Here is a 24,486-nt window from a genome sequence, read left to right as displayed (position 1 = left end):
GCGTTAGCTTAGCCAATCTCCATCTAGAAAAACACGAATTTTAAAAGGTTTTTCGCCTGCCGTCTGTCTGCAGACTTGACAAAGCATTAATTCATGGTTTTTACTAACCGGTATCAGTATGTTGTTACTTCGGCATCATTTTGAAACGTGTATTACAATTAAATCACGGTCAAATATGTCCATCTTGTTGTAGTTCTAGCCCTCTTGCCAGCGCTCCTCTCTCTAGTTTAGCATACTCAGCCCGACTCAGCCCTGTTTGTTGGCCCCGATAGAACCACAATTTTCTAGGGCCAGAAAAGAGGGGAAAAAGTGGCCCCGCGCCGTGCCGCGCCGGAACGAGGCCTAGTGGAAGCACAACCAAAAAAGGGGACGGCACGACACGGCACGCTTAAAGCGAGCTACGCGCTGCAATGGAAATGCGCCATTAGAGTATTGAGAAGCCTTCCTTGTGTCTCTCTGTCTGCGTCCCTCTTCCTTTTCTTTGTTGTTTCTTCTTTCCTCCTGCCATGCTGACTAGCTCCGCCCTTGTGACCTGAATGTCCCCTTCATCTATCTTTCAAGTCTTTGTTTTACATCTCAGAGAGGGTTCAGGCATCAGGGCGACTGTTGTCATTCTTTGTTGGCGTTCTGCTCATTAAACATTCATACCACATCATGCTCATTCTGTGGATCTGAAGGAAGATGTTGACGCCCCGTCAGCTTCTAACAGCACTTATTTTTATTCCTGCCAGGGTTCAACTGGAGGTCTGAACACTGAGTAGTTTTACTTGGCAGGCTGTGTTAATGCATGGAGCTTAAAGGTCCCATATTATGCAAAATCCACTTTGTCATGTCTTTTCTACATCCTCTGTGTAAAGAGACTCTGAAAGTTTCAAGAAAAAAGATTCTCTCTCTTTTTGTCCTGATCCATTTATATAAAAACATGTCTGAAAATGAGCTGATCCGATTTTGGCCACTTTATGATGTCATAACGATTTTTTTGGCTTGTGTAACCATTAGCCAATCACCCACCAAGGTAACCCCCCCCCCCTACCTTATCACCTGAATTTCCTCCTAGAGCACCATTGTGTTCTTTTTAACCAAATCTCTCTCAGAGGGGCGTGGGGAGTGGCTCCTTATTTTCATCTAAAGTAACAGACAGAGAATCAGCACTTTGGAAACAGGGCTGAAACAGAGGGGATTATGGGATGCTGCAATGATCTGTTTGGTGTTTTGAGCCAAACACTTCAGAGACATGTTCTGTATATATCTGAGACCTATAATATATTGTTAAAAAACAGTATAATATGGGACCTTTAAGTTCACACTGTGTATTGAACATGCAAGATTATTTTTTTATTTATTTTGCTAATGAAAATCAGAAATGACATGCGTCCCAGGGCTGTATCAGTCTTACAGGACTGATGCAGACGAGGGTAAAAGGTTTGATCTCTGAGACTTTAGCTTTGACAGGTGTTTAGATTTCAGAAGTGTTGGCGGGAAATGGGTGTGAAAGCTTGAAGTGGACTGCTTTTGGCGCTTAACTAGTTCCACATTTTCTAACAAAGAAACTTTAGCTCAAAAGGACTGCTGGACTGTTAGGAATACCTTTCATACAAACATGATCCAGCCAAGGGCTGCTCGATTATGGCAAAAATCATAATCACGATTATTTTTGGTCAATATTGATATCATGATTATTAAATACGATTATTCATTGACTTTGAAAACATCAATTTATTGCACTTTAAAAAAAATAAAACGATTAACTTGAACAGCATCTTTTTAATAGTTGATTACCCTGAACTTTAAGTATAATTCAACTGCAAAGTATTCAGCTGAAGCCACATCTTTTTCAACTTCCCCACGGCATTTGTCATAGAGGGCAGGCAGTGCAGATCTGGTGAAATGATGCCGAGATGGCATCGCGTGACGCTAGTGTTAACCAGTTTCTTAAACCCCTGGTTGCTATGGGCACATGTCTTTAGCTATATAGAATGTGATGGAATCTGTTATATCTTTGTGTCTTTGCGAGCTGGTTGAGTCGGCCGTTGCACTGTAAAGCGCGTCCTTAATTGATGACTGTGATGTGGTGGATGAAGTCGAGGGGGCACGCTTGTGAACTGTCAACGGGGGGGCGGGGGAGCCTCGCTGCGGGGAAACTGTGGACCTCTGTCGCCTGTCAGCGCAACTGAAATTATGACGTTTAAAAAAAGCGGGCCGGGCTGGCCATCTGTGATTCTCCAGAACACACAGATGGCCAGTCCGCCCCTACTGCACTGTACTTTTTTTTGTTCCACGTCGGACTCCTTAAACCCAAAGTATTTCCAAACAGCAGAATTCGTTTTACCTTTCTTGTTCACAAGGTGCTCTTGTTCTGCCATCTTCGCTCGCGCTGAACTCGCACAACTATTGTCACTCACAACCTGGCTGAGAGGGCTTTTAGGGAGGGGCAAAAGCGCACCTAGCAAAATAATCGTTTTATTTCGATTACGTTGTTTTCGTAATCGTTGCGAGCCAAAATCGTAATGGAGATTAAAATACGATTAATTGCACAGCCCTAATCCAGCCTTTCACTTGACTCCAGTGTTTATTAAACTTTAATGGTCCTCTGTAGGTATAGTCCCTCTGCTAGTGTGCATTGACAGTTCTGAGAATAGAGAAAGAGAGCTGTTTTTATTAACTCTGGAGTTCCTGACCATGTTCTGCTGTAAAGCTTCCCTTAAAGGGGACCTATTATGCAAAATGCACTTTTTGATGTCTTTTATACATAAATATGTGTCCCCGGTGTGTCAAGGAACTCACAAAGTGTCAGAAAACAAAACCCTCTCTCTTTTCCTCCGTACCCACATCTCTCTCTCTCTAAAAAAAAAAAAAAAGGGGGTGCTCACAAGCAGATCCAGAATATTCGCTCCTATAACGTCATTGGCGACATCCGGCCGACGTGACACGTCCCAACCAAGCGGCAAACTCTGGGCGCCAATACGGAAGTGCCACAAACTGTAGTTCATATATTGGCCGATAGGCGATGACTGCAGAAAGGAGCAATTTCCATAGACCCCCATGTTAAAATGCCCAATTTTACAGCAGAAAAAAACATGTTTCTACCCCTGGATGCAATAAATATTATTATAGATATAGTTAGATTCCACCTTCATGATTATGAATCTGTGAGTGAATTGTTTTCTAACGCGACCCTTTTATTTATATTAGGTCTTAAGGTTTTTGCATAAATTAGGGCGTGGTCACTTTGATGGACAGGTACGTGCCTCACTGTCAGCTAACAGCAACTTGTCCACTCTGCTAGGCTACAACGTTAGTTAGTTGTAGTTACTGTACTTGACCCTTTAGCCCTGTTTGTGGTGATTGTGCCTTTTAGGGAATATTGTTACAAATACCAGAGAATTAAAATGTCGTGCTGTGCGCTTGAATGTAGTAACAGAACTTCCAAGAAGTCTAAAATTATATTATACATGTTAACCCCGTTAGCAGGTGTTTGTGTGCTTGTTAGCTTAGCTTGTTATGTAGCTTATTAGCCAGCTAAGGACGTAACCCTTTAGCAATGTATACATATATATATATACAGTTTTGTTTATGATTCAGCCTTGGGTAAGACTTTTATAGTATATGGCTATGACGCCCATAATGCTAAACGGGAGCAAATGTTAAAAGGGGACCCAATTATCCCAGTGGTGGCCGCCGGAGCTAACGGAGCCGCAGGGGGCTAGCTCCAGCCGGCGTCCAGCTCCAGCCGGCGTCCCGGAGGCCGGAGTTAGCCCCCTGCGGCTCCGTTAGCTCCGGGCGGTAGAGTCCGGCGTTATAACTGGAGATCAAGGAATGCAGCGAAACGCGGACTTGGTTCGCCTGCAGCCCGCTGTAGTATTAGCTAAATAAATTATGTTGAACAAGGCTTATTAAGCTGAACATCGCCACAATTGTTCTGCTATGTATCGGTACTTCTTTTATTTTATTAACGTGATGACAAGCATTAAGAATAACAAAAAATAGCTAATTCTCTTTCAGAGTGTCTCGTTTGATTATGAATGTAACGTTTATATAGGGGAACTACACTGTTTTATCAAAACCAAAGTGCCACGCAGTAACTTAGTATGCATGTATTTCATGTTAGCTTAGCTTCTTAGCCTGAGCTAGCTCTGTTTACTTCCAGTTCGGAGACAGCAGGTCCCGCCTCGCTCCGCCTCTTTGCCCTTATTTGGAGCAGGCTGGAGCAGGAGGGAGTTAGACTCTGACGTTGCTGTCGAGCCGTTACGCAGCCTACACACGGTGGCGTGCGTTGCCGCTTGGCGGTGGGCGTGTCTTGAGCTTGGGGAGTTTACGCGAGCAACGCGACCAACAACCAATCACATGAATCTCCCGTGTCTCTCCCCAAGGGCTGGAAAATTGAAGAAGTGACCAGAAAGTCGGGTTTGTCACCTGGAAAAAGCGATGTCTATTATTTTAGGTACTAAACGAACGGGTCTTGCAAAACGTTTAGCTGCTGCAGGACACAAGAGTTTGCGGAAACCAGACAGGAGTTGATAATTGGAAGGGGGGGGTCTGTGTAAAGTTTGTGATGGGAAGGGGGGGGGGGGTTCTGTTTGCAGCGGGGTAAAAAGGCTTTAAAAAGGCTCCCGTGTATGAATCTCACCATAGACATTAATGTCTAAAAAGCGATTTTTAGTTAATGTCTATAGTGCTATTTTATGCAACATTGCATGGTGGCTAAATATACTGTCTATGCCTGCTGTCCATTCAAACGAAGTACACTGGATATAAACTCCCCAAACAGGCGAAAACCTACCAGTTTCACCCACTGTCTCTGCCACCTCCCTCCATGCCTGGCTCCTCCGGTTTGTATCCCGGTAGGTGAACAGGGACTGAAAGCACCGGGTGATTCCCTACCGCTACGATTATTTTCTCCTCAATTTTTTGGCATATGAGGAAATGAACTGCAGTCTGGCTCTCCCAGCATACACGCGGTTTCATTGGCTAGCGCTTGAACTGTCAGATTTGCATACGCGGGATTTGATTGGCTGACGCCTCCGCCTCAGCTTCAAAAGTAGAACATTGCTCTACTTTTGCAGCGAGCACCGCGAGAAAAGCTACGCTTTGCTCCCAGAATGCAGTTCGGCGAATCGTGACGTCACCCCATTAGTGGCGACTCCGCCTACTAAGGGCTTCTCGGCAAGTCTGCAGAATCCTATGGGTGACCTCACGGACACTACGTCCATTTATATATACAGTCTATGGTCCCAACCTATCGTCTCCGGCACACGTGACACGTCCCAACCTATCGTCTCCGTATACAGTCGCAGCTGTGTGTCTGTGTATTCAGCAGTATGTCTGCTGTAGGCTTAAAGTAAAGTTGTTATATATATAATACATATAATGGCAGGTCTCCCTTGAAAAAGAGATCTATGATCTCAATGGGACCAATCTGGTTAAATAAAGGTTTGAAATGAAATGAAATGAATGGCACTGTTCTAGCGGTAAACACGTAAGAAAGAACATGTCAAGCTATGTGCTGTATCAGAAACAATGCGCGGCGTGTTTTGGGAGTAATATGCTGTGTTTTTACATTAGCAAGCATGCTAACACTCAGAGCTAACCATGGAGCTAACGCTGTAGGCTACTGGAGAGAATATGTGTAACGTAATGTCCTTGTGGTAACCCCTGCGAGAGAGAAAGGTTTGAGCTCCATACTGTTTCAGAAATAAAGCTTGAAGTGGTTAGGAGCATAACATGGCATTTATTCACCGCAGCGTTTAGCTGAGATCTCCCGGTAGAAATCTCTAGCAGGGGACGTTACAAAGGGGCGTGGCTAGCAGCAGCCATTCAATTGAAAGCAGAATCAGCCTGTTTGCAACAGGGCTGCAAAAGAAGGGTATGAGCAGTATGAGGCATGGCTACAATGGGTGATCTGTTTGGTATTTTAAGCAAAAAACTTCACAGACATGTTTTGTATAGGTAAGGCCCTACAATATATTTTTCCAATATAGCATAATAGGTCCACTGGAATTTAATAATATATATATATATTTATCGGGAACTGTATTTTTTTACTTTCAGAAAATGTTCATATGAATCTTTGGTACCACTTTACAATAAGACTACCCTTATAAAGGGTTTACGAATAGTTTGTAATTAATTTATTAATTAGGTTGTGAACACTTTATAAGTCATTAATAAGCTTTTATAAGACATGAGATAAACAGGGCAACTGTGACCGGTTGCTTGCCAAATAGTGAGCCCACATTTATCTGTACTGCTAAGCCTTATATTGGCTACCTAGCTTACTTCATCTTCTTCATCAGCCAGCATCCTTGGTATCTGTTGTTCACTGAGTTGATTCTCGCTAAGTAGCCAATCTAAGGCTTATAGTCATCTTGCCAAATAGTGAGCCTGTGTTGATGTATAGAACTGGTTTATAAATGGTTCTTAATGATTAATAAATTGTTTACAACCTAATTATAAACCCTTTATGAATCCTTTATAAGGGTAGTCTTATTGTAAAGTGGTACCGAATATTTTATGTCATGGTCATATTGGTCGTTTTAGAGGTCGCTAAGAACCTATTTTTCCTTTTTCTGCCAATGTGTGTACCAAATCTGCAGAGGTGGGAGTAAGTCCTACATGTGCAAGTCATGAGCAAGTCTCAAGTCTTGACCTACAAGTATCAAGCAAGTCCCAAGTCACTGTGGTGAGAGTCAAGCAAGTCAAGTCATTGCTCAGGTCAAGCAAGTCAAGTCAAGTCATACGAAATTCTGATGAATAAGCCCAGTTTCCGCATTTAAATCAGTTAAAAGACAGTGGTTATGAAAATGGATTTAACCCACACTATGATCTTCATTACATACACAGTTAATAATTTGAAATCTAATTTAGACCGATGGCAATCATATTAGATTAATATTAACCCCAGAACTGCAGACAATATAGCTAGGACTCAATCAAAAAGTCTGTTCAAAAAGGCAGAATTCCAGGTAAGAAAACCATATATGGCATTTGCCATTACACATATTTAATTTAAATTTCTGTTAACACTAGAACCGCCAACAGCGTCAGCACCTACATAGATATCATTTTCAAATCATTTAATTTGTTCCTCTTCATAATTTCCTTATAAACTAAGTAGGACGATTTAAAACTCACTTAATTGGGTTAATTTAGAAATTGCTTCAGTTTATCATCGTAACAGATCAAAAAGTTCAGATTCATTTTTACAATAAATCAAAGAATGATGCACTTCTACAAACAAAAACAACATAATTAAAACATTTAAACAAACTACTAAAAGTAGATGAACTACATTATTCAACAGTTTACAGTAACTTCTGATAACACAGGGGAAATAAACGAGGCATCTCTTTTCCTCTCTCTCTCTCTCCCTCTCCTGACAGCCCGTCAGTATCGGGGTTAGTACAAATGAATCCCTTGGCGGTTCTAGTGTTAATTTACCGTTTTGCAGAGGTGGGGACTCGAGTCACATGACTTGACTCGAGTCAGACTCGAGTCGCATATTTTTTGACTTGAGACTTGCTTGACTAACATTGATAAAAGACTTGACTTGACTTTGACTTGGTATTCATGACTTGAGACTTGACTTAAGCTTGAGACAGATGACTTGAAAGGACTTGACTGTTTAAAATTAAATATTTGCGTTTGTTTTTGTAGTGAGATATTACGTTTAGTTTTTTTGAAAAATGTGATTGGGTGATTATAGCGCCGTGCGCGCAAACCTGGCAACCCACTAGACCGCAGGAGTGTCAGTTAACATGGCAGCAGCTAGCGTTACTCCACAAATAGTGAAGTTTGGATTCAAGGATTATGTTGTCGATGACGCTAATAAGAAGAGAACAGCGGTATGCAGGGTCTGCAGCATAAAGATCAGTGACACGACCACCACAACACCCAACTTCATTCGTCACTACAAAAAAACCCACAGAGAAAGGTGCGTGAATGTGTTGTGTTAGCTAGAAAGCTAACGTTAAGTTTAAGCTACGTTAGACTTGGTTTCAAATCGATTAAGCATTACAAAGAGACAAAAACGGTAAATTAACACTAGAACCGCCAAGGGATTCATTTTGACTAACCCTGATACTGACGTGCTGTCAGGAGAGGGAGAGAGAGGGAAAGAGATGCCTCGTTTATTTCCCCTGTGTTATCAGAAGTTACTGTAAACTGTTGAATAATGTAGTTCATCTACTTTTAGTAGTTTGTTTAAATGTTTTAATTATGTTGTTTTTGTTTGTAGAAGTGCATCATTCCTTGATTTATTGTAAAATGAATCTGAACTTTTTGATCTGTTATGATGATAAACTGAAGCAATTTCTAAATTAACCCAATGAACTGAGTTTTAAATCCTAGCTATATTGTCTGCAGTTCTAGGGTTAATATTAATCTAATATGATTGTCATCGGTCTAAATTAGATTTCAAATGATTAACTGTGTATGTAATGAAGATCATAGTGTGGGTTAAATCCATTTTCATAACCACTGTCTTTTAACTGATTTAAATGCGGAAACTGGGCTTATTCATCAGAATTTCGTATGACTTGACTTGACTTGACTTGACCTGAGCAATGACTTGACTTGACTTGCTTGACTCTCACCACAGTGACTTGGGACTTGCTTGATACTTGTAGGTCAAGACTTGAGACTTGCTCATGACTTGCACATGTAGGACTTACTCCCACCTCTGCCGTTTTGTCTTCTCTTTGCAATGCTTAATCGATTTGAAACCAAGTCTAACGTAGCTTAAACTTAACGTTAGCTTTCTAGCTAACACAACACATTCACGCACCTTTCTCTGTGGGTTTTTTTGTAGTGACGAATGAAGTTGGATGTTTTGGTGGTCGTGTCACTGATCTTTATGCTGCAGACCCTGCATACCGCTGTTCTCTTCTTATTAGCGTCATCGACAACATAATCCTTGAATCCAAACTTCACTATTTTTGGAGTAACGCTAGCCGCTGCCATGTTAACTGACACTCCTGCCGTCTAGTGGGTTGCCAGGTTTGCGCGCACGGCGCTATAATCACCCAATCACGTTTTTCGAAAAAACTAAACGTAATATCTCACTACAAAAACAAACGCAAATATTTAATTTTAAACAGTCAAGTCCTTTCAAGTCATCTGTCTCACGCTTAAGTCAAGTCTCAAGTCATGAATACCAAGTCAAAGTCAAGTCAAGTCTTTTATCAATGTTAGTCAAGCAAGTCTCAAGTCAAAAAATATGCGACTCGAGTCTGACTCGAGTCAAGTCATGTGACTCGAGTCCCCACCTCTGCAAATCTGCATCATCCATCTTGATCTTTTTTACTTCCCGCAGCGGGGAAATGTAGACTGAAGCTAAAGGGACAGTCCAGAGAAGAGCCAAAACATAACAAGAGTAAGATCGCATATTAGCATTTAAATGCTGACAATATAAAGGTGTTGATATTGTATATCATGTTTGACAAAGTACTTATATATGATGTTAAATTATTGGGACTGATCGTATAGTTGAGTCAGTGCAGGTGTGTCTCAATGTATGCCAATGAGAGGGAATTCCTTCCCTTTGGAAAAATCTTGTCTTTATATGTAAGTATAATTGAATACACCATCAGTAGAACATAACCTTGACGGATTTGGATTGGGTCATAGAGACAAAACAAATTAAATCAGTTGGATTTGTTCTGAGGTTGATTCTACATTCATTGTGAGAGGCCTCTACCACTGCAGCTTCATTTAACTCCCAAAACAAGAACCGGTTCAGACGAAGTAGAACCGTCAATCATTCTCTAAACAAATGTAAGGCTATCTGATGTAATGTCCATCAGACTGTCTCATGATGTGGACTCCCCGCACACCAAATCTCAGCCACCCTACCAGAACGGTCCGAGCAGACACACTTTGTGTAGAGTGAAGTTGTCAAACATCATCAGCAGTTGAATCCTTCCCTTGTGCCTTTTGCTCCCACTTCTTCTCAGAATCTTTTCAAATTCAGGGAGAATTACATGTTACCTCAAGTGCTTTATAGCATCTGACTTTTATTAAAACCAAAGGAGGAACCAGGCCCAGCTTTAGACCGAATGCATTGCACAATCTTGAAAAGAAATCAAGCAGAAGGATTTTCCAGTCAAATTAAACCAGGATTATTCCAGGTGATACTTGTGTCAATGACACTTCGAACCAGATATTCATACTGGGGGAACACTTGTACTGTAGAGCTGTGATCATATCCTCACACACACAAGGTCTTTCGCACATGATTGAGACCTGCACATATTTATATTAAATATGATTTATCCATTGGGTGAACAAATCAATTCTCATTTTGGAACTCAGGTTAACTTGTATGCAGATGATGACCTTCTCTATTTACAGAACTCAGAGAAAAACTGTCCTTTGCTTTGATCTGATGCCATATGAGTTACTTCAATTCATATGAAGAGACACAAATGCCTCTCAGGTGAAAAGCAAGAAAATATGGAATAAGTGAACATAAAGATATAATGCAAATGGATAAATATCCAGCCGTTGTCTATGGAGAATGGTCATGATAATGTATCCTCTTCTCATGAATCTTGTCTGAATGTGCTCTCTCTGTCTCTCTGTCAGCAGGGAGAGGTGCAGAGCTTCAGGCGATCAAGTCAGAGCTGACTCAGATTAAAGGAAACATCGAGGCTCTGCTGAGCAGACTGGAGCAGATCACAGAAGACACACACATCACCGCCACAGGTGACACACACACACACACACACACACACACACACACACACACACACACACACACACACACACACACACCAATAATGCGATCTTAGTGGGGCTGTTGTGGACTGAGGTGTGTTGTAAAGAATATTCCCTGATTATGTTATACGCCAAATGTGATTACAGGTATGCTCAGAACTCCAATTCACCTAATAAGTTACTAAGTTACAGAAGTTCTCTCTTGTTTGGCAGCCTAATGTATGTATGTTACAAGTTATGACAAACAGCTACATCATATGTGGCAGCTCTTAAAATAATATTTGATATATTCTCAAACATTCTTTCTATATTTATAAAAAAAATTCCCCATATATATATATAAGTTTCATCCCATACATCAAAAGTGGAAACACTCGTACTATAAAGCTGTGATTATATCCTAATGCTAATAAGGTCCCGCCGGGCACATATTTACATATGTTAATAATTTATTTGTTGATGAAGAAATTCTCTAAAGGTAACACAAGTTAACTTATTTGCAGACGATGCGCTTCTCTACCTATAGAACCCAGAGAAATCAGTCCTTCGTCTGACCTTAAGAGTCTGCATGCCATTGAGGTACATGTTATTCTGTGTGACTGGCGAAGCCACACACAGTCTAGTATTCGACATACTTATCTCATCTTATTCTCCTTCTTCCGCCACAAATTTTGTCATGCTACTTGTCCGGCAGTGTTGACACGAAACACACAAAAAACACATCAAAACGTGCGGAATGACCGGGATCGGGTTGCTATGTCTTTTATAAGAGATTTGCCTAGCCGTTTTCACGCAAATCGCAGGAAACTGCGATCATTTGCCCCATAGGAATGAATGGGAAATCCATTTGAACAGAGCTCAAAAACACCCCACTTTGACCCCATACAGATTCCGCATACTTTAACGTAGAACAAAGATTAAACGGTTCTCGAGACTATGGATTTTACAAGACTAATTGGATATGTTTTGATAGCTAGTACTGTTCTCACGTAGTTGCAGCTTACGTTTTGTGAAAATGTCCCACTGTTTCACATTTTATAATGGGAGAGCTCGTTAAGACGTAGAGTGGGTGACATCACGGCTAGAGGGGAGAGGAGCTGTAAAATCTGAAAAATTGTTTTCCAACTATTGCTCAGCTGGCCACAATTTTCACTCTTGACACATCATTTGGTGATCATAATGTAGGGACATTTGTCACGGCCCGCACCGATATGCTCATTTAATCAAACGGACTTACACATATAGCAAACACGAGAGTCATCAGGTGTGTTCATCTGGTATCCTAAATACTCTGGGTAGGATATTTAGCTGATTGGAGTTACAGTTTTTTACTTAGAAGCAATAATGCAGCACACTATTGTTAATACATTCTCTGACAGGCTGTCTCTCGTTCACTGGCAGGGCATTGCCATGGAAACGCTTTGATCTTTGAACACAGCTATCTGTCGTTAACTAAATCCAGTGGTAATCTAAAGATGTTCAGAAACGATTCAGGAATGTGGTACAAGAATCAACAAATGTAATAGATAAACAGTTCAAATAGTCAGCTAAAAGTGAGCTAAAATTAATGGATATTCTTTGTTGTACCTTAACAATACAACTAATGCTATTAATACTTACTCAGCGGGGGTAATGTTCTGGCTTCGCCAATTTTGATGTGTTTTAGTGCCTCCTTCTGGTTACTTCCCATACTGCATAAAGCAGTTCTTTTTAGTTCCCATGTGACAGGAAGTTAGCTCGAGACATTTTAGAATGGCATGTGTGCTCCAGCGAAGGTGATGTCTGTTTATCCTGTGCCATCCATCTTTCATAGCCCGTGAAAAGGCATTAACTTTTCACACTGCTTGCTAAGTAAAGCTTCTAAACATCACCTCGTTGTCCTGAGTTTTGCTGTGTGAGAGTGTTTATCTTGCTGGTTAACCTGTTAAGCCCTGAGACTGTTTTTCAGGTTTCAGGCTCGAAAATGACATGCCCAGAACAAATGACTATATCTTCACGTAAATTAATAATCTTTTTTCTCAAAGCAATGATAAACCTGTGAGTTGAATGTAGAAAAGTCAGAATCAATATAGATGTTTTCATTTTAAAGTCAATTCAGATTGAACATAGTAAAAAAATGTAAATTATAGTTTCCGTCCAAAAAAAACCCATGACTTACTGTATAGTGAAAACCACCCTTGAATGATGGGATAGTAGACAAAAAGCTTTAGGAATCGAAACTATAACATATAATAAGTACCCTGTATGAAGATTGATGCAAAACAAGTTAAAGTTGACCTTTTTAGAGAGGTTTAGAAAAAAAAACCTACTTCTGGGGTCATTTGGGTGTATTTGCCATATCTCTGGAACCCATCGGTCGATTTTGGTGATTGACACCACTTTTGAACCGTTAGAGCCAATAGAATTGAGGGGAAGTTCCTAAATCCATCTAAACATTACCCATTGGTGAATGAGTGATGCGCAGCCAGCAAGCCCAAAACCGGAAGCTGGGTTACAGCTCTCGTAGCTCTCATAGCAGCTATATATGAAAACTACGTTTTTGACCTAAATGTTATGATGGATTATCAGTAATAATTTCAAATGGACACAGAGACATTGGATTAACGTTCAGCAGTGTTTGTATGCGTTTCAATGCCATTGAACACATCTTTTGATCAGAAAACAGCAAAGGTAAGAAGTATTTGCCGTTTTGGCACCGTAAAGCTAAGTTGTGTGTTGTCTGGTTTCGCCTTCGCTCCCGCGGGTTTTGGTCGCACAGTGATGATACTTATACCATTGGAATCTGTGGAGTCTCAGCTTTCATATGATATCTTGTTTGTGCAGATCCAATGAAGTATAACATATTTATACCGTGAGTTATATGCTAAGTGCGTTAGCACTCGCGGGCGGGGCACTGGGCTTAACCCTCTGAGACCCACATAGGACATTTCCGTTTTTGTATATTTTTGTGTTTTGCCTTATAAATTGTCATTTCTTTACAGTATAATCAAGTTTTACACATCCCAGAAATCAGCACAACCTCAGCTAATGATATATGTCACTCATTAGAGACTTATATACACTATAATAGGGGATATTTGCCCATAAATAAAAAAGAAATAAAAAAACGGAGCTTGAATTTTTTACTTATTTCATTAAAAAGAACTGCTAACCATAAAATTGAAAGAAACATTCAATACAGAAAATTGCACACATTTATTATCATTGTATCAGAACTGATTAGAAGATTCTAACTTATTCTGTTCATTAGTTATGCCCATTCTTTTGGGCAGTGTCCATGGGCGTTTTTTTGCAAGGAATTGTAATTTTTTGTCCTGCCAATTTTGAAGACTACACACGATATATATCATGGGAGTTCCTGTCCACAATCACACATGGCATGCTGAGCAGATTCGTCTGAATTTTCATCGACATCGTCACCTTGAAAAATCAGCTCCAAAGCCTCAGCTGTAGTAAACTTATTTGCCATACCTCAGTCTACTTTTAAGACACTAAAAGAACGTATTCCAACTTTTATTTTGTTTTCGCGTGTGGAATTATACCAGTAATGTTAGCATCGGGACGCGCACCCAAGTTTCAGTCACACAGTCAAAATTTCTCTGAATGTTCTAGTTAATATTAAAAGACAACTATATAGTCCTGCATATGACCCAAACTGTATTTTTATGGATTTTTTTCTTGATTTGGTTTGTTTCAAACAAGAAAACAATTTTTACCGCAGAAAGGTCAGTGTAAAATCCAGCAGCCACCTTGTCTGCTTCTTGAAGGCCCATGTGTTTCTCTATAAATCAATTCAACAATTATAATTTGCATAATTTTTACATTATTTATTGTTTATCACTCCATTATCCTTGGTGACCTTTGTGAAAGCATCTGCATTCATTGTGATTGTGCGTTCCTTTAATTTCTCATGCATCTGTTTATGCAAAATGTAAAGTTTGTTTTATACCATGGATGTCATCATAAATTTCAAAAGTGTCAGAAAGCTAAAACACAGCAATCCACTCCGAGTCCAGATAGGCTGTTGTCGATCACTGTTCTTACCTAAAATTAAAACAATATGATTTGTATGTAATTCACAAATGTGTGAGCCAGGGTTTAAAGCTGCCTCTAAAGGGGTTAGGCTAACTAGTATAATGAGCAATAAAGTCTGTCAACAAGACAAACAGGCTTTTTAATGTTGCTGCTCTCTCGACCCCATGCCCACAGCCTTGGTCAAAGCAGCCCTACCCACCATCTGCCCCATCATAGTAGACATAGGGAACTTTTCAATGTCATCTGGCATAGTACCACCCAGCCTCAAAACTGCCTCAGTCACTCCTATCCTCAAGAAGCCTGGTTTGGACCCGGAAGACCTGAACAACCACCGGCCGATCTCCAACCTTCCTTTCCTCAGCAAATTCCTGGAAAGAGTAGTTGCCGCCCAACTCCAACACCAAATGTCGAACCATGACCTCTATGAACCCCTTCAGTCTGGCTTCAGACCCCACCACAGCACAGACACTGCCCTCATTAACATCACAAATGACCTCCTCATTGCTTCTGATTCCGACCTCATCGGCATTCTCATCCTCCTGGACCTCTCTGTCTCCTGTGTGCTCCACTTCCTCCTTGACGAACCGGTAACTTTTGTTAACCCGTTTTGGTTTAAAAACAGAATAAGGTTGGTCTTTTGGTTTTCCGTTTTTCCGTTTTGGTTTTAAAACAGAAAAACAGAAAAACCACACCGGTTTTTAGTTTTTCCTATTCGGTTTTGAAACGGAAAAACCAAAGAATGAACCATACACGGATTAAACATAAAGTTCTCCTCATATTTTTCAAAATTATTTTTTTATAAAAGTAATCATCATATATATATATATATATATATATCACCTATACAGCACCTTTGGGAATGTAGTGTTTTGATCACAACGACGTTTTTTGACGAGTGTGGGGCTCGAACCCGTGTAACTCGAGGTGACATGAGTGGGGGGCGAACGCACTTACCACTCCGCCAACGCCACAGTCACCCCCCGCCGTGCGGGCCGGATAAGAATGTCTGGCGGGCCGGATGTGGCCCGCGGGCCACCAGTTGATGGTCACTGGTCTAAGATTTCACTCATACGCTGATGACACACAGCTCTATCTCTGCACCAAACTGTCCACTCAGCTCCCCCTCAATCCCTTGTCAACTGCCTACAGGATATACAAAACTGGATGTCATCAAACTAAACAGCAACAAAACAGAGCTCATGGTTGTGGCTCCTAAGGCGCAGCTCCGGCAGGTTGGATATCTGTTCCTCTCCGTTGACGGCTGCTCCATCTCTCCATCCCCTGAAGTCCGCAACCTGGGTATCATCCTGGACACCACCCTCTCCTTCCAGGCTCACATCAAATTTTTCCCCAAATCAGCTTTCTACCACCTCAAAAACATCTCCAGACTCCGGCCTTCACTCTCTGACAGAAACCCTAATACACACCTTCATCACCTCCCGCCTGGACTATTGCAATGGAGTCCTGTCCGGGGTTCCCAGTAAATCCCTGGAGAGGCTCCAATACGTCCAGAACTCTGCCGCCAGGCTTCTCACCCGCACCAAGCCCTGGCAACACATCGGTCAAGTCCCGGATTCAGTACAAAACACTCCTCCTCACTTACAAGTCTCTCCATGCCCTCGACCCCAGTACTTGTCGGACCTCCTCCATCCCTACACCCCTTCTCGGAGTCTGCGGTCCTCAGACACGGGCCTGCTCTCCATTCCCCGCACTCGCCGCCAAACTGTTGGAGACAGGGCGTTCAGTGTTGCGGCCCCCACCATCTGGAATGCACTTCCTGCAGAGATCCGCAATGCTGCTTCCCTGGACATCTTCAAGTCTTCATTAAAAACTCACCTGTTCACCATGGCCTTTGACCCCTAACCCATCACAGTCCCCCTGCTTCAACTCCCACTACTATTTATTAAATGTTTACTTTATTATGTTCTCAACTTGTTTGTTTCTTTGTTTGTTCACACCATGTTAAGCGGCCTTGGGTCCCTTAACCTGTTAAACCCCATAGCCCCCGCCAGCGGGGGCTTTTCACGAAATGTTCACGAAACTGTGTCTCAGGGCTTCTTAACATTTAACAACCTATGAATGTGTCATACCCACTTAACGGGAAGAAACTCAGCTACCTGACGAACCATTTTTACCTAAACAAAACACAAGTCTAACGCCAAGCCTCTGAATTAGCACTGAGTGAAAGGGTGCTAACGCACTTAGATCATAACTCACGGTAGCTATCTTTTATACTTCATCGGATCTGCACAAACAAGATATCATATGAAAGCTGAGATTCCACAGATTCCAATGGTATAATTATCATCACTGTGCGACTAGAACGCACCGCAGCGAAGGCAAAACCAGACAACACACAACTTCAGATAGGACTCCACCCAGCGGATTCCAACCAAAAACCCAATAACCCAGTAATTCAATAATATATAGTCTTTATATATTAAATAATCATAATAATAATGTAAATGTTTACACTTATGCTCATACTTTTACCTTTACAATAGTTTGCTTTATGCAGTATATTGTTTTGTAATATTGTTGTGGTGTTTTTACACAGTACAGTAGATCGAAGTAAATCAATTTATACATTAAGATAAGATAAGATAAGATGGACCTTTATTAATCCCTGTGGGGAAATTTAGTAGTTCAAACAGCAACAGGGTGAGAGTGAAAAACAGGATAGCACAGATTCACACAGATTAATAAAATCAAAAATAAGATCAGCGATAAAAATAATAATAATAATAATGAGAAACTATGAAATAAGAAATGAATACAATTAAAATTAATTATCATATCATATATTATATAATGTATTGTATTATTAAGTAATATCATACATTAACCCCATTATAGCAGATGCCACATTGAATGGATGAACACATTTATGCATCAATAATTACAGAGTATTTCTAAATACAAGTTGTAAAAATACTTATGTATTTAATACTAATAACATAATGATTCATTTTACTTTCAGATGATAATACTTTTCACTTGGGCAATTGACAATTTTGAATGCAGGACATTTACTTCTAATACGTATTTTTACCTAGGTAAATAATCAGAATACTTCTTCCACCTCTGAGTTTGGACCCTGTCACTGTTTTTAAAACTTTAATTAAATGTTTGATATTTCCAGAGACCCTTTCAGACCACTGCTGGAGAAAAGGGGGGGGGGGGGGGGTACGTGGTAAATGTTTGTTTAAAAATGTTTGCAGTCGCGAAAGCTCTAAGGCCTAGGCTCCACGGGAACGAAAACGGGTTGAATCCGCATATTTCTCTTGCGTATAGCCCTTTAAGCTAGACGACGCCGTAACGGAATGGTAGAAACAGACCCTGCAAACGACAACGGGTCCAAAGGTGGATAGATCTGAGAACGGAGCGATCTGGGGGTCCAACGGGGCCGTGTGCTAGCCTATACGGTCATCCGTTTCTGATAATGACGACGCAATAGCCCCGCCTCTCCCCACCTCTGCTGCTCACCCCCGCAAAAGTACACTGCACACTGAATTCAGATTATTTATCTTTATCTCGATATGGACATAAACGCGAGTGAAGTCTAATCTGACAGGACGGAGACATACGTTACTCCTATGCGTTTTGCCGTATGCGTTCCCGTGGAGCCGGGGCCTAAGCCAATCGGACATGGACAAAAAAAAGGATCAGTCTATGTGTCTTTACAGCCATGGTCCGGTCTGACAGCTCTTAGCTCTCTGCTGCAGAGAGGAAGAGAAGATCACTGCTCTAAACAAAGTCAAAAATCGTACATCCAAACGGAATAAATATAATTAATTATTATTAATACGTTAAGTCTTGTTAATTGTTTTTCACTTTTATTAACCTCTTAAGGACGACGGTCCCCCCATTGGACCCCTCCCACCGTTTCTTTTTCGAGACAATGTCTCAGGGCTTCTTAACATTTATGAAACTATTAATGTGTAGCACCAGATTAACGGGAAGAATCTCAGCTAACTGAAGATATGAACCATTTTTACCAAAACAAAACACAAGTCTCATAAGAAGCGTCTAAATGACCACTGAGTGAAAAAATGCAAACTGACTTTGGCACACAATTCAAGATAAAGATACCCTTATTACTTATCGTAGCTGCACATACAATATATCCGATTAAAGCTGAGACTCCACAGATTATTTAGGTATAGTATCATCACTGAGCAATCCGAACTTGCGACAGGGGAAGCAAACACAGACATCACAACACGTACCTTTACGGAGCTTTTACGGCAGATCGTCTCACCGTAGCTGTCAATTAGATCAAAAGACGTGTTGAATGGCATTGAAATGGAAAAAAAAAAAATACAACTGTTGATCCATAGGTTAATAATGTATCTGTGCCTTTGAAAAAATTATTTATAATCCATAATTCAATTTTTATGTAAAAATCGGAGCGGAAAAGTTAGCTGCTAATGGTAGCCACCAGAGTGTATGCAGCTTCCGGTTTTGGTAACGCGTCACTCTCACTCCTTATTTGTTAATGTGTTGATGTGTATATAACTTTCCCTCGATTCCATTGGCTCTAGCGGTTATAAAGAGATTTCATTCATCAAAATCTCTCTATAAAGGTCAAATTTCACTTGTTTTGCATCAATCTTGATACAGGGTACTTATTATATGTTGTTCTTTGGATTCCTAAAGCTTTTAGTCTACTAACCCATCATCCAAGGGTAGTTTTCACTATAAGTAAAAAAGAATTTTTGGACGGACACTATAATTTACAGTTTAAAATCTGTAAAATCTGAATTTTCTTTAAAATAAAAAACATCTATATTGATTCTGACTTTTCTACATCCAACTCACAGGTTTATCATTACTTTGAGAATAAAGATTATTAGTTTAACCCTTTTAGAAGAGAAGATATGGTCATTTGTTCTGGGAATGTCATTTTTGAGCCCGAGACCTGAAAAACAGGCTCAGTGCTTAACAGGTTAAATGTTTGATATTTCCGGCACAGACCCTTTCATACCGGCAATGCGCGATAGAAACAACAGGAACTGCGACAGCATAAATATGCAAACACCAACCTACAGTTAAACGTTACTGCTGGAGAAGAGAGATCACAGGGGGGTTGGGAGAGCTGTGGCTGATTGGTCATTAGGTGTGCAAACAAAGAGAGTCACACACAGCCCCCGCTGATCAGCTGATCACCTGAGAGCTGCAGAGTTTCATTCAGAATATTTAAAAAAACAATGGTCTAATTTTATCATTGCACAACAATGAACTCAATGTGTGATTGTTATAGCAGTAATAATACAGTAAACTATTAACAATAGTATAATATTATAGTAAATAATCTTGTGAATGCAGAATATGATTATATCCGTGACAGTGGGAATAAAAAACGATATGCTACAGTATAGTAATAAAAGATAAATCCCACTTATTGTAGCATATCTAAATAAATATGTGTGTCCCGGGCCATAAATGTAACGTATGCTGTCAGTTTTCAGATAAAGCCACGGCATCACAATTCTTCTGTATTCTACAATATAGTTATTTTCACCTCCCGTATTGCTTTTTCAACCCACCAGCTTTTATGGAGAAAATAAGTTATATAATTATTAACCAGAGGCATGTTTCTCACCATTTTATGCATAGAAACAACAGGCTACTGTGTGTGTGAGGAATCAGCTGTTTATTTCATATGAGTTCACCTCAGAGCTGCCGTTTTCATTCAGACTATTTAAAAAAACAACGGTCTGATTTTAACATTGCACAACAATGAACTCAATGTGTGATTGTTATAGCAGTAATATTAAACACTAATAATACAGTAAACTATTAACACTGTACATATTCTTGTTTGCCCGTGGGGTGATGGCGAGGCTCCATTAAAAATTAACCTATTTTTAGTGAATTACTGAGTTTAGGCACGTTAATAACGTTTTAATTAAGTTGACTTAAGTAAAACTGGGCCTGAAACTGATTCAGGGATGTTAAAGTAAGTGCTGTAAATCCACACCAACCAACCAAAAAAAACATCTTGCAAATCTTGTCTGGAGACAACTGTGGAAAGACTGAAGTGCTGGAACAGATCTTTATGAACTGTTGAATACCAGTCAGAAGAGTTTACAGCAGAAGGCTGGCAATGAACACATGGCTTTCAGTTGGGTTAACCATAGTTAACCCAACTGAAAGCCATGTGTTCATGCCATCCAGTTCATTTTATCAACTTTTTCAACCTGTTCCAGGACTGCAGACATATTTTTAAAGCAGAACATTTGCAATAAAATGTGTCATGTCAAAACCATTTCAATTCCTCCGTCATCCAACTGGTTCCTCTGCCAAGGACAAAAGGAATCGAAACAGGAGGAAAATATACATCAGAGGGCAGAAACCACCTCAGCCCCCACCTATGGAGAGTTTTGATCATTGGAGGCATCAGAGTCGAGAGGAAGAGTCTCCACCTTCCTTTACCCCGCTCAGCAATGCTTCTGACCACACTGAAAACATTGAAACTGTGATTTCAATTAAATGTATTATGTCAACAAATTTCACATCACTGTATTAAAGGTCCCATGTCATGCTTTTCCGGTTATTACCCGTCCCCTTGTGTGTTATGAAGGTTTTTATGCATGTAAACGGTCTGCAGAGTCACAAACTCAAAGTACACCCTGTAGCGAGTAAAACTCTAACACAGAAAAAACCTGTCTATGCTGCCCCAGAACTCCTCGTTGGAGATTTCTCTTATTCTTCCTGGGTACAGTGACGTGCCCATACCCAAATGGACCCATTGGTCCAGATGGACCAATCCGTGGAGCCATTACGTTACGTCCACGGAGCCGTTACGTTAAGTCCGTGGATTGGTCCAAATTGACCAATCCGCAGACTTCCTCACACTCGATCTTTTCTCAGCTGCAGCTCCGCCGATTTCTCCTCCCTGAGACGGCGGGACGCGGCGAGGCTGTGAGTCGGTGTGTGAGCACACACACAAACTCCCAGCCAGGCTGCGAGTCGGTGTGTGAGCACACACACAAACTCCCAGCCAGGCTGCGGGTGTGTGTGTGTGTTCGGGCTGGATTTCGCTGTGTCTCGCTGTCGGCCACTGGGCTCACAGGGAATGGGGGGGGGGGGGGTGGCAGGAGCTCCAACAAGCCGTTTAGGACAGAGAGTGAATACACATACTATACAGAGATGCTGTATGAGAAACCAATGCGATTTTGGAAAATTGCACATTATAAATCTATTTTAGTATACCTCAACAATGGAATTATGATCAGTAGAAATGGCCATGACATGGGACCTTTAACCCTTTAACGAGTGACCGGACCCTACACTCTTCCATAAGTGGGTCAATAAGGACCCGTATTAGAATAATATGTGTTTTTATGCAATTTTTTACATTTTGGTTAAGAAAAATCACTTTAGTATTATATTTTGGTTCACACTAGAAATATTTTATATTTAATTTGTCACTATTTATAATTTAAGACATTTTTTTTACATTTTGAAAAAAACCGTTTTGAACATATTGATGCAAAGATCTCTGCTATTATGAGACCCTCACAGTATTCCAGTCCCTTTTCAAAACTCATCTCTTCTCCTCTTGCATACTCATAGCCCACCCCCCATCAATCCATGCCGGTTGATCAAGTTTGATAGTCCTATACCCCCCACCCTAACCTTCCCTTATATTGTAAAGCGATTTTGAGTGCTTGAAAAGCCCTATACAAATATAATGTATTATTTAGTGGGAATGCTGATACAGCATTCCAACTATATGTTAAAATTATTATTATTCCGCCGGAATTTTGCACCTCTTCTCCTCCTGCATTCAACATCGCAGAAACTCCGTTCAAACATCAAAACGTTCAGCTCGGTCGGGAATCGATGGCTATTACTTTTATCATTCATAACTTTCATAATTCCAGAGATACATCCCATAATTCATCACATTTTTAACCATTGAAGTCAATGGAGAAAATCTTCAGACTTGAACAATCTTCATGCGACTTCAACTGCTAACTGTTCATTCATACTTTCACTCAGAAACCTCATTCCAACTTTAAAATGTTACACATCTTTCTGACATTATTCGTGTAACACAACTTTTAAATCTGATTCTTACTTTTAGAGATATTAAACATTGTTCAGACCTTGGTAAAGAGGCTTTCTTCAGATTTTAACATTAAAGGGGACCTATCATGCAAAATGCACTTTTGTACGTCTTTTATACATGAATATGTGTCCCCGGTGTTCCAGGGAACTCACCAAGTGTCAGAAAACACAACCCTCTCTATTTTCCTCCATACCCAAATCTCTAAAAAAGGGGCTGCAACAGATCTGATAAAAACTGATCCAGATTTGAACACTTTCCTGACGTCAGGACAGTGGCGCTACGGCTATTGGGCCAACTCCACCAATCAGGAGGAGACAACCACGGCATTGCCGTTCGAAAGCGCTGGAGACGTTGTAGTACATATGCCAGGCCTCTAGATGGTGCTGTTGCTCACAGAATCAACCCTTGCTAAAACAGATCTAAAAAATGTCAAATTGAGCAAAATGAGGCATGGCTAAAATGCATGATCTGTTTGGTATTTTGAAAAAAAAAAAGTATAAATATGCCTTATATAGGTATGGTCCTACACTATATTATTCAAATATAGCATGATAGGTCCACTTTAACTAGAGTGCGTGATGTCACAGCTAGAGGGTAGGAAATCTTGAAATTTGCCTTCATATTTTTTTTTAAACTGCCATAATTCCCAAACCCTACATTCCTGAGTCATCATTTTTCATGACAAACGTAGGAAAACATCTCGTAGCTTGAAAAATGACAAATAATTAAGCAAAATAATTAAACAAAATGCCTCGAGGACATGAAGTGACAAAAACGTTCAACATGTCTCCATTAAAACCCATTGTAATTTCAGGCTGATATTTCCTCACAGCAGCAGCCGCACACCTTTAGTTAAACTGCCAAAAAGGCCACATTATTAACCCGAAAGTACACAAAAATTACACTTCAGATACTCAACTTCCTTGACATGCTTCACGTTTTGAAATTTCACAGATATCTGTTATGGTTCTTCCACAAAACGTTCACATGTAAGAGGTTTATCTCTCATTCAGCCCTGCATATAACGTTGTACTGTCCCCCTTTTTCTAATGTTTCGTCGTTGTGGCTTTGTGTATGTGCCGGTGCAGAGCTGAGGAAGGCCGAGGAGTGTACGAGCGAGGAGGCGTGGCAGGAAGAAGAGTCGAGCTCAGAGCTGGAGGAAGGAGAGGAGCACAGACAGAACAGTGAAGCTGAGGAGGAGGAGGAGGGAGAGCACACACAGAACAACACCCACAACCACATGCAGGTACACCTTTGTGTGTGAGTGTGTGTGTGTGTGTGAGGACATTGCATTGTGTTTGTTACTTTCATTGCAGTTGTATGTCTTAAGTGTAATTTGGCTTGGCTTCCTATTTTGTATGGACATGCTTTTATTTTGAAGGAGAGTTAGCGCTGTTGACAGGAAGTTGTTGTTGCTATGGAAACAACGTGACAGAGATTAACGGAGAAAAGCCATATCTACATATATAGACGGAGAAAGTAAACAATAACGTTTATGGTTAAGTGTTAGCACCCCCCAAAGAGGCACAAGCTCTTACGTTGGTATTGGAGATTTCAATCAATTCAATTTGGCAGCCGCAGTGCAGCGCAATCTAAATCTACTAGAATAGATTTAGATTGTTCAATGTTCCAAAATGACATTGGTTTCTCATACAGCA

The 24,486-nt window shown here is 40.6% G+C and overlaps 1 protein-coding gene across 1 annotated transcript in view; it reads left to right on the top strand.

Moving 5' to 3' along the window:
- Nucleotides 1-24,068, top strand: part of raly (RALY heterogeneous nuclear ribonucleoprotein) — a gene marked incomplete at its 3' end in the record, with an annotated part of 84,224 nt that extends 60,156 nt beyond the window's left edge. Inside the window, exons 5-6 of the mRNA XM_034144786.1 lie at nt 10,582-10,701; nt 23,917-24,068. Coding sequence (XP_034000677.1) covers nt 10,582-10,701; nt 23,917-24,068 — 272 coding nt within the window. The remainder of the gene's footprint in view (nt 1-10,581; nt 10,702-23,916) is intronic.
- Between the last annotated feature and the right edge of the window lie 418 nt (nt 24,069-24,486).

This window comes from Trematomus bernacchii, unplaced genomic scaffold (assembly GCF_902827165.1).
Source record: "Trematomus bernacchii unplaced genomic scaffold, fTreBer1.1, whole genome shotgun sequence".
Lineage (NCBI taxonomy): Eukaryota > Metazoa > Chordata > Actinopteri > Perciformes > Nototheniidae > Trematomus > Trematomus bernacchii.
This window is presented reverse-complemented; position numbering and strand designations above follow the sequence as displayed.